Genomic DNA, 11,638 nt, shown 5'->3' on the forward strand with positions numbered 1-11,638 from the left:
CGACTATCATTGGACCCCAACACAGAGAGATAGCATCATCATCCTGACATTTTCGGTTTCATGCCCATGCCACATATTTGAGTGGGAAAATGTTATTTTGTCATGGATCGAAGATGGGGGAATGATTTTTCTCCTCGCTTGCAAGCTGAGCCTTGGAGCAGGAGGAGTTATTTTGCTTTTCCTATATATTTTTGCCATTCCTGTCCGATCTTTCTGCCTTCTCCACCTACACCCTATTTTCTTCGCTCTGAGGCTTCAGCTAGACAACTTTGAAAGCTCCAAAGTGCGCAGGGCTTATATCTGAAGGATCCAGAACACATAATAGGATTGCATTCCATCAGAACAGGTCCAAAGGTTTCTTGTGGCCATCGGCTCACCCACACTACTGTAGCTTGGTTTCTTTTTTGCTATGTGAGCAACACAGACTGTACAGGAGGTGAAAGAGTGGCTTAAGGGCACAGGATACAAATAAAGCCACACTGAGAGATGATTGGTGATGATTCATGCACGTTCCTCTGACATCCAATATCTGCTCAATGATTTGTGGAGAAAAAAGAGAAATGCTGTTGCAGGACTTTTTTACAATCGTCAAACTAAGCTTCTGTACTCTTTTGATATTGCACGTTGAGATGTTGGCGGATTGTTTTTATTAGTATTTCATATTGAAAACTTAAAAAAGAAAAGAAAAAGTCTTTCATTTGTTACGTGTGCTCCATAACCGTAAGATTGCAGTACTGAGTATGATGTTTTAAACTTTAAGAAAGAAAAAAGATCACTATGTCTGTGAGTGGATCTATGTCTCCGTTACATAATAGCACTGGGCTCGATGTCAGACATGACATGGTGTGTGTGGCCAGGACTCACATGACCGCACCAACTCAGTTTAAAATGACCCTTAAGATGTCACCGCGGTAATTCTGTTGTCCCCTTGGCTACCGGTGGATTACAGCAGGATTTACACATGGACAACCTTTCTGATCCTGCCTATTTCCGACCAGCTCATGGCAGCCACACACACACACACACACGCACGCACACACACACACACACACACACACACACACACACACACACACACACACACACACACACACACACACACACACACACACACACACGCAACAGCTCAGAGAAAATAAAGAGGTGAAAGGAGACATTATGGATCTCTGTTTGTAGCTGCAACTTCAAAAGAGGTTTTTGTATATGTCAATTATATCAGATCATCTGTTTTTAATTATTAAAATAATTTATTTTGGCATTCCTCACATTGTAAATAAGTACATAGCCCTTTCTTAAGGCAGTGTTAACCCTGTGGTTATTTTAAAGCACATTATTGGGAGTTTATTATGTGTTTATCATCCTATTTTCTCTGAGTTAAACTCAGAGAGTATGAGCACTCTTTATTGATAGTAAAAAGGGTTATCTGTTGTTGCCATGGTAATAGAATCTCTCAGCATCAGGTCCACATCATCGCACACAGCTGTACATATCTGCTAAATGTTTTCTTCCACTGTAATGCCAAAACGAGCAGCACTTTAAAACCTTGCTCCTGTTTTTGTTCTACAGACGTCAGTTTATACACCTCCTGCTTCAACTGTGTAGTTTGTAAGCTGCTTTTTAACAAATGACATTTACAAATAAGATATACAACTTTATGCATGAAGACTTGCTGATTCTCGCCTTTGGTGTAAACTTGAATGTCAATTAGGTTTCTTTTTTTGTTATGTTTATTTTTGTGTCTTTGGCTGTAAATATTTAAAGTATTACAGTGTGTTCAGTCAACACTCCCTCCCTCATGTTTAAGCCAAAACTATAAACTTAATTGTAAAACTTGAAAGAATAAATAATGTGCGCTGTAAATAATGTCAAATACTTGTAAAAATGTCAGGATTTTGAATAAAATATTTAAAAAATTGGAAACGGTCTACAAACTAATTTACTTTTCAAATTTCGCACTAACAATATCAAGTAACAATTCTGGTAAACACAGCCGTGATTAAAAACCAAAATAAGTGCCACTCCAGGTGATATGAATGTATCAGTATAACATCTTCGAATTAAAGTATTTGTCGATTTAGCTTTTTGTGCATGTAAATGCCTTGATTGGACTCCTTTGTTTACATTATGAAAACATTGTGTAACACTGGCGCTTATATTGGCTATAAACCAACACATTGTAATATATAGGCTAAGGGGCGGGACAAGTCTAAGCGGTTAACCAATCCCAACAACGCTGGCCAGCGTGAAAAAAGCATATGGTGAAAAGAGGTGGAGGCAGTATAAGGAAAATACAGGACTTTTTGAACATTAAAGGTCTCCTAATATACTGTTTTTCATCAATATATTATAGGTCTCAGATATATACAAAACATGTCTCTGAAGTGTTTGGCTCAAAATACCAAACAGATCATTGTAGCATCCCATAATCCCCTCTGTTTCAGCCCTGTTTCAAAAGTGCTGATTCTCTGTCTGTTACTTGAAAATAAGGAGCCACGCCCCTCCGAGAGATATTTGGTTACAAAAAAACACAATGGTGCTCTAGGAGGAGATTCAGGTGATACGGAGGGGGGGGGTTACCTTGGTTGGCCAAGCCAAAACATCGTTATGACATCATAAAGTGGCCAAAATCTGATCAGCTCATTTTCAGATAAGTTTTTATATAAATGGATCAGGACAAAAAGAGAGAGAATCTTTTACATGTTGATGTATAAGAGACATGAAAAAGTGGATTTAGCATAATAGGAGACCTTTAAAGCATGTAAATATGTCACAGTAGAGGCACATCATATAAATGAACCTGAAAATGAGCATCATAGGGCCCCTTTAAATAATCAGCAACATGATGGAAGGACTTCCATGGTAGAGAGTTAAACTGAACATCAGCTGCTGAACTCTTCAGTTGTTTGGTTATCAGACAGTTGTGCTTTGCATATGGCTGCAGTGCAACCAGATGTGAGATCATTTTACATTAGGAACACTGGGCTGTTCTTTTGTTCCTGCTTCTGAGCAACAAAGGCTTGGAGGTATTAAAACAACATAAGATAAACTGTTAACCCGGAGCTATTGTGCATAAATGCATTCACTAAAATCAAACTACCATGCCGACGGTTGCTGTTGAAACCATGAAAGTCAACAATGGATCTGTTCTGCTGGAGGAGAAACCAAAGGAAGCATCTACAGAAAAAAGTAATTTCTTTATTCTTTTTTGACAAAGTGTTTCTTGCTGCACTAACAGGTATGCATTTCAAGTTCAAATGTGTATCATTTAAACATATACATATATTTAAACATTTCTTAGCACAGCAAAATACTTTATCTTAAAGGAACTTTGGAGTGCTTACAAACTCAGTGTTTTGTATTCATACTGTTGTCCTTTGAAAATTGTTAAGTTTAAGAAGAATAATGCTGTTGATCCATAAAATAATCAGCTACTCATGTAATAAACATTTTCATTTTCTCTTTTAAAATGCAGTTATAAACAGTGATATTGATATAGGGACCCCTGCAGAATGAATCAGTCCATCAGAACACCTTCTGTCTTGAAATTCATTGTTAGGCTTAAAATGTGTCTTTTGTCTCAGGCTGGTTGAGTCGGTACAGACAGCTGGCTCATTACTTCTCTCTGCTCTGCTTTCTGCTCATCGTGGTCACTCTCCTGCTGACTCTCAGCTGTGAGTATTTCATTACAGTTTGACTTTTAATGCTGACCCCATGAGTAGGCACAATTTCTATAACTTATGTTAATATGTCATATTAATCAAATTAATCCAGTGTTATCTATATAGCCCAAATTACACATTTGTCTCAGTTGGTTACAGTCTGTTTGCGACCGCCTTTGTTTTAAGACCCTGTGGTGTCTAAGCATTTATGTGAAATGAATTGATCTTGTTCAAGGCTTGTCCTCTGCCTTGTCTCATTTTGTTAGGCTTTCCTTTGGATGTCTTGACAATGTTGGATATATTTTATATTTTTGTTTTCTCTTGTCTTTTTTTCTCCTCTTAATTCTCTGTCAAAGCGTCTTTGAGTTTCATGAAAAGCGCTATAAAAGTCCCATGTATTATTATTATTATTATTATTATTATTATTATTATTATTATACGTTAAACTATAACAGCAGCCATGACCTGATAATGTCTTCATCTTTGCTTTAAAGAAGTCCAGAACATTCTTTACTGTTGTGCTAGCAGACTGAATGTCTTCGTTTTGAAGGTTTGAGCGGATCGACTCTTTATGATTCTTCTGAATGGTGCTTTATTTAATTGTACCTCCGTCAGTCAGCTTTGTTTCCTCTCAGACACATCCTTACTATCCTGTATCCATGGAAACAGGTGATGGGACATTGTGTAACCTAAGTAATTTTCTGTCTTTCCGGTGTGTGTGTGTGTGTGTTGTGTGTGTGTGTGTGTGTGTGGTGTGTGTGTGTGTGTGTGTGTGTGTGTGTGTGTGTGTGTGTGTGTGTGTGTGTGTTTGGTATCGCAGTGGTTCAGATCACCTTCACCTTCCAGTCACAGTCAGCCCTGCAGGAAAACAAACTGAAATATTTGACGCACAGACTGGAGGAGCTGAACCAGTCCTATCGCCTCCTGTTCTCCCAGTATCCCGCTCTGAACCAGTACTGCTCAGTCAGCAACTCCAGCACTGGGGGTAAAGCAGTGTGTGTGTGTGTGTGTGGTGTGGTGTGTGTGTGTGGTGTGTGTGTGTGTGTGTGTGTGTGTGTGTGTGTGTGTGTGTGTGTGTGTGTGTGTGTGTGTGTGTGTGTGTGTGTGTGTGTGTGTGTGTGTGTGTGTGTGTGTGTGTGACTCCAGGGTCAGGGAAGGAGAGTGAAGACAAATGTAAGGTTTGCAATATTTACGGGTTAGGGTAACAGTTAGGTTAAGTTTAGACATATTGAAATGACGAACTAAAGAATGCATTTTGTCAAATATTCAATGTTGTCGCTTTGTTAAAAATCCATAAATTAGGTGGTCAATCACAGAAATGATAGAATTTCCTTATTTAATCCAGAACCAGGGTTGCTTTTGGCTTTATTATGTATTATATTAATTAACATGAGTACCAACACACACCATTAGGTATGTATTGTATTAACTTGGTCTATTTGCATCTCTATATGTCTCCTAACTTCACCAGAGTTAAATCATTTGCATATTTAATATTAGTAATAAGTCATCAGCTATAAGAATTGGTGATACTGTATATTATTAAAATAGTTGTTCTATTCACCTGGTTTCTCCCCCTAAAACAACAATTTGCATGATTATTACACAACTGCATGACATAGTACTTTTTTGATGTATTAGGAAAATGTTTACACATTTAAATGTAAATGTACCAGAGCTATAAGAGATGTGGGTTCTGTCAGCATATTTCTGTCAGCTGAAACACTTTTTTTTAACAGACTTTCTCATTTGTACTATTTTGAATGGTCTCTTTTCTTTATTTTACCTAAATATTTCAGCATCTACGGTATTTGTCTATTTTCTATTCTTAAAATGTGTTTCTTTTTTCATATTGTCATTTCTGTTGTCAAAGGGCCATTTTGAGCTTGAATTTGTAAATACATGCTGATGTTTTTTGAATTCTTGTTATTGTTTCTTCTTGTTTTTTCACCCAGAGACAGTGTGCACACCATGTCCAGCCGGCTGGACGCCTAATGGAGAAAAATGTTTCCTGTTCAGTCAGGACAGAGCTGACTGGATCAGCAGCCAGTACCGCTGCATGGCACTGGGGGGGGCTGTGGCCACAGTGCAGACAGAGGAGGAGCAGGTGCACACACACACACACACACACACACACACACACACACACACACACACACACACACACACACACACACACACACACACACACACACACACACACACACACACACACACACACACACACACACACACACACACACACATAACTACTGTCCTATCATTTTCTACTTCCTGAGTCATTGAACCCACTCTGATTGCTTCCAAATACATATTCAATCAATTCAGCGAATTATAATAATGGGTTTTACTGCAAACAGCCTTCTATTCTTAGTATTTATGTGTCTTTCCTGGAACTTCATTGATGATATATTCTGCGTGTGTCCACTTGTAAACATTTGAGATGCTTTCCTTGATATTTTAGCTGTGAGGACACACATTTCACACACCATCAGGGAGAGAAGTTAAGAATAGAATTAAGACTGCTGTGAAATATGGAGACGTCGCAGCTTAAGGTCGTTTCAAGTTTTGTCTTTCACTGTTTATGTAACACAGTTTATGTCCTTGATGTTGTTCCCAATAAGGGTGGTGAAATGATGTTTGTAGAAAAGGGGTGATACATTGAAACCTTTCCTGACAAATGGATGATATTTCCTGACATGTTTCTCAGGTGTTTCTGTGGGGGAAGGCCCAGAGTCTGAGCCAGGGAGACTCGTACTGGCTGGGCCTCAGGGGGGGAGGTGGTGACGGGGGCTGGCAGTGGAGTGACGGCTCCCTGGTGGAGAAGGGACCAGGGTGAGTGATGGCAGACAGGAAGAGGAGGGGGGTTGACCGGAGACAGACGGGGCTCCTGAGGTTAAGGGACACCCTGCCCCACCCTGATCTCTATTCCTGTAACTCAAGAGTTTGGTCACAGGTCGCTGGTTCACCAATAAGGACACATAAGTGATTCCATGTAAAGTTGTTTCCTGAGTGAAATACAGAGAAATAGGTACAAAAAAATTAACTTCATTCAGTTTGCTCAGGTCTGTATGAAAAACGTTCCTAGTAATTTCCACTTTTTAATAAAAACACGGAAAAAATCAAGTTACAAATAAGATAGTAATAGTAAATTGCACAATAAAATAGACATTAAGGGGGTCTAAATAGGAAGAAAAAGCATAAAATAGGTGTTAGGAAATACATTTAAACAGAAAATGTAACAACAAAACATAATTTATTTTTGTAAAGATTGTTTGATTTGGTATTATGTTGTATATATATTGTTATATGTAGCATACTGTTTGAAATGTAAAAGGTAGTTTGAAGATTTTTGAACTTACTCTTCGATATTAATAATGAATTCTGATCAGAGTTATACAAATATGTTCTCATTCTGCATATGTATGATCAGATTTCCCCTAATAAAGACAGTGGGTGGTTGTATTCATTTTATGATGCATTTTCTTATGGGGGAGTAGTGGTTGCCACGGTAACAGATTAAAGACTGTTTTTGTGTTTTTTTCCCCCTCTGCTTCTCCCTGTAGGTTTTGGGAGCGTGAGCCCAATAACGCAGACAGCAGAGAGCTGTGTGGACGCCTCACCCCGAGAGACGACTACAGGAAGAGCTGGTTCACCTACAGGTGCTCCAACCTACTGAGGAGGGTCTGTGAGAGGAGACAAGCTACTCTCCAGTGAGAGGAGAGGACAGGACAGGACAGGACAAGACAAGACAAGACCATGTTGATGGTGATTATTATTAGAATGTATAACTCAATACAAACATGTCTAAATTAAATCACACTTTTCTTTAATACACAGTAACAATAATGCTGGTAAGAAATCTCCCCAAAATGCAAACTAAATATATTTCTCTCCTGTTATGTATCATAAAATAAGTTTTGAATAAAATCGTTACTGTAATGTTAGTGTCTTCTGCTGTTTTTATGATGTTTATTTTAGATGTGTATTAGTTATTATTATTAACCGTTTTGACCACTTTTTTTATTTAATGTATGTGTGCTCATGGCAGAGGATGTTAAAAAAGTATTATGTCTTATACAGTTGCAAGAAAAAGTATGTGAACCCTTTGGAATTACCTGTATTTCTGCATAAGTTGGTCATAAAATGTGTTCTGATCTTCATCTAAGTCACAACAATAGACAAACACAGTCTGCTTAAACTAATACCACACAAACAATTATATGTTTTCATGTTTTTATTGAACACACCATGTAAACATTCACAGTGCAGGGTGGAACAAGTATGTGAACCCCTCGGCTAAAGACTTCTTCAAGAGCTAATTGGAGTCAGGAGTCAGCCAACCTGGAGTCCAATCAATGAGACGAGATTGGAGGTGTTGGTTAAAGCTGCCCTGCCCTATAAAAAATACACACCAGTTTTGAATTTGCTATTCTTAAGAAGCATTGCCAGATGTGAACCATGCCTCGCACAAAAGAGCTCTCAGAAGACCTACGATTAAGAATTGTTGACTTGCATAAAGCTGGAAAGGGTTACAAAAGTATCTCTAAAAGACTTGATGTGCATCAGTCCACGGTAAGACAAATTGTCTATAAATGGAGAAAGTTCAGCACTGTTGCTACTCTCCCTAGGAGTGGCCGTCCTGTAAATATGACTGCAAGAGCACAGCGCAGAATGCTCAATGAGGTGAAGAAGAATCCTAGAGTGTCAGCTAGAGACTTAAATAAATCTCTGGCACATGCTAACATCTCTGTTTGACGAATCTACGATACGTAAAACACTGAACAAGAATGGAGTTCATGGGAGGACACCACGGAGGAAGCCACTGCTGTCCAGAAAAAACATTGCTGCACGTTTGAAGTTTGCAAAAGAGCACCTGGATGTTCCACAGCACTACTGGCAAAATATTCTGTGGACAGATGAAACCAAAGTTGAGTTGTTTGGAAGGAACACACAACGCTATGTGTGGAGAATCCAAAGGGTTCACACTTTTTCTTGCAACTGTAGGTTAATTTTGTATAAAGTGTATGTGGCTATGTCTGTAAAGCCAGAGAAAAATAAACTATAATGTTCAATATTCAAGCACATGAAGTTTTATGTATGCCTCACACCATTTTATGCTGCATTTGAATGTGTGTATAACCATTGTGTGTTACAATTATGCAACATGAAGGTAGGGTTTAAAAAAAGGGAGGAAAATGTCATTTCTCGGATGAGAATAGGTCATACAGGTGTCAATCATACATTAAGTATAATAGGAAAGCATCCAACCGGAAAGTGTATACACTGCAGCCAGCCAGAAACTGTTGAGCATGTTTTACTGCTTTGCAGGAAATATAGTACTCAGAGAAATGTGCTTTTCCACACACTGAAGAAAGCAAAATGCCATGACTCGTCGCTATCAGGGCTGTTAGAGAAAACATCAGGCAATAAATATTGTGAGATTATTACATTTCTAAGAGAAATTGATACATTTAAAATAATCTAGAGTTTTGGTTCTTTGTTTTGTTTGTTTTGTTTATTATTTTCTGCATAGTCTCTTGTCCACACTCCAGTCCAATTGGTGGCGGTAATGCACCTACAAGTTGGTTTGCCAACCGCCAATAAACACAGAAGAAGAAGAAGAAGATTATGCTACATTCATCATTTCAAACATCATAATGGCCATTGTCACCATAGATATATATATAAACACTAGATGGCTCATGGGAGATTTTCCAGCGTAGCTGACCGGCCGCCATCTTGCTACAGTCAACAGTTACTCTGATTCGCGTTATGGTAGCTGTTGTAAGGTGAGTGATCTGCACAAAAATACTCTTAACTCGCTGAAATCTTGACTGATTTACAAACGGTTTGGTTTATTATAAACATTATTAGCATGGCTATGATACAGGATGCTTGGACATGTTGAAATTGCAGCTTTTCTTTGTGTATGTGGTTGTATTTATTAGCTGGCTAATAACAAGAGGCTGTGAGTGAGACCTAGTATTACAAAGTTCACCCAGCAACTTTAGACCAGTGGGAGAGGCAGAACTGCTCTTTCTTTTCAACATAACTTAAGTTACACATGATTTCTTCCAAGTGGTTTGGCTTGTTAAAAACATCTTGCATTATGATACAGGAATTTGCTGGCATTGTGTTTATAGAAGTACCTGACTATGCCGGACTTTTGTGCAGCCTACGGAATGCTCTAATCACCGCAGTCTGCAAACAAGAACCCGTGGGATCACCACATATGTTTATGTTTGCTCAGTCTAATAAACTCATAACATGGTTGTGAAAGAATACCAAAGCTGAGGCTGGACGATGATTGATTGTTGGTGTGCCATGTGTCACCGTGTGTCTTATTGGTTTTGTGTTATACTGTATTTTATTGTGTGCAGCTGGTCCTTATCTCCAAGACACATTTAAAACAAATAACCTTGAAGCCCCATCTCTCCCCACCTGCTCCTGCTTCCTACATCCCCTCCACACCACACCAAGTTGTTCTTCTTAATAATAATAATACATGTATTTTGGGGGGCCGCCTTTCATAACACCCAAGGACACCTTATAGGGGCATAGGGGCAATATAGGGAACAATTTAAACAGTGGATTTTGTGATATATCAGCCGGGGTGAGACAAGACAAACCACAAATGGACTACAGAAGGACACAAAAGGACACATGGTACAGTTTATATTATTCTTGGTCTTTTTTCAATAACATATTTCAAAGGTTCTGGATTTGTTTACAAATCTAGAAACTAAATACAAAACTAGGATGATATGAAGATCTCATGTCAAAAATAATTGTGATAAATTAGACAGAACTGGCCTGTCTGTGAGCACATTTTATGTTGGTTTGGTTCTTCTGATAAAGGTGTGAATATCTAAATAATATACCAACATATGCTATTGTCATTAGTTGTGTCCCTGTTCTTCAAGCTAAGGCATTGCTAAATTAACAACTCTTGGCTTACAGAGTGGTAACATGAGACCGATTTTTATATATAAAATATAAATGTATTTTAATTTTATAATTTATTTATAATTTATTTTAAATATTAACAATATAATAAAATAAATGGAAATATATTTAATATAAATACCTTGTGTGTGTGTGTATAGCTATAGCTTTATCTGATTAATGTTATTTTCATATGAAAGTCCATGATTATAAGTATGCAGTATCATAACTACATCTTTGATGTTTATAAAAAACCAAACCGTTTGAAAATTGGTTGAAAATTGAGCAAGCTATGGTTATTTAAATAGTAAACCATAATGTTATGAATGAGAAAACTGCCTGTAGCAAGATGGCGGCCAAGTGGCAACGTCGGTCTCCATTGGCCAGCAGCGCGGGTGAGTCATCTAGTGTTTATATCATAGACTGTATATATAAAGGTTTATATATATATCTATGATTGTCACTACCCGATCTGCAGCTCTGCCCGATCTGCAATGCGCATGTGCGAGATGGTCCGCCATATTGGACAACTCCGGACGGCAACCCAAGTAGGACAACATTGACAGAGTGGCTGTTGGCAAAGCTCAAAAAGAAAACTCGAGAGAGATGAGTTATTGTTATTACAACGTGACTTCACTATTATTTAACAACTCTTTTTATTGGGTTCTTTTATTTGGGGTTAAGTACATTGTCAGAATAAGTGAGCAATTGATTTAACTTCTGTTAGACAGTTATATGCCATACATTTTTGCACACATTCACAGTAAATATGTATTCAGTATGATAGCTGTCTAACAGAAGTTAAATCTATTTCTCACTTATTCTGACAATGTACTTAACCCCAAATAAAAGAACCCAATAAAAATAGTTGTTAAATAATAGTGAAGTCACGTTGTAATAACAATAACTCATCTCTCTCGAGTTTTATTTTTGAGCTTTGTCAAAAGCCACTGTGTCAATATTGTCCTACTTGGGTTGCCGTCCGGAGTTGTCCAATATGGCGGACCATCTCGCACATGCGCACTGCAGAT

The 11,638-nt window shown here is 38.1% G+C and overlaps 1 protein-coding gene across 1 annotated transcript; it reads left to right on the plus strand.

Moving 5' to 3' along the window:
• Positions 1-3,055: 3,055 nt before the first annotated feature.
• LOC117535304 (C-type lectin domain family 6 member A-like) lies at positions 3,056-7,376 on the plus strand. Its single transcript, XM_034199731.1, has 6 exons — positions 3,056-3,186; positions 3,582-3,671; positions 4,480-4,644; positions 5,615-5,766; positions 6,370-6,494; positions 7,226-7,376. Exons 1-6 carry the CDS (start codon positions 3,099-3,101, stop codon positions 7,374-7,376), a joined length of 771 nt encoding a protein of 256 aa, XP_034055622.1. The 5' UTR covers positions 3,056-3,098.
• The last annotated feature ends 4,262 nt before the right edge of the window (positions 7,377-11,638 follow it).

Source organism: Gymnodraco acuticeps, unplaced genomic scaffold, assembly GCF_902827175.1.
Source record: "Gymnodraco acuticeps unplaced genomic scaffold, fGymAcu1.1, whole genome shotgun sequence".
Taxonomy (NCBI): domain Eukaryota; kingdom Metazoa; phylum Chordata; class Actinopteri; order Perciformes; family Bathydraconidae; genus Gymnodraco; species Gymnodraco acuticeps.

Bases quoted from the DNA above. Each gene is read 5' to 3' on its own strand.
- LOC117535304 (XM_034199731.1), top strand. From the start codon at position 3,099: ATGCCGACGGTTGCTGTTGAAACCATGAAAGTCAACAATGGATCTGTT. The intron at 4,645-5,614 runs GTAAAGCAGTGT...TTTTTCACCCAG, and splicing joins CAGCAACTCCAGCACTGGGG to AGACAGTGTGCACACCATGT. The intron at 5,767-6,369 runs GTGCACACACAC...CATGTTTCTCAG, and splicing joins TGCAGACAGAGGAGGAGCAG to GTGTTTCTGTGGGGGAAGGC.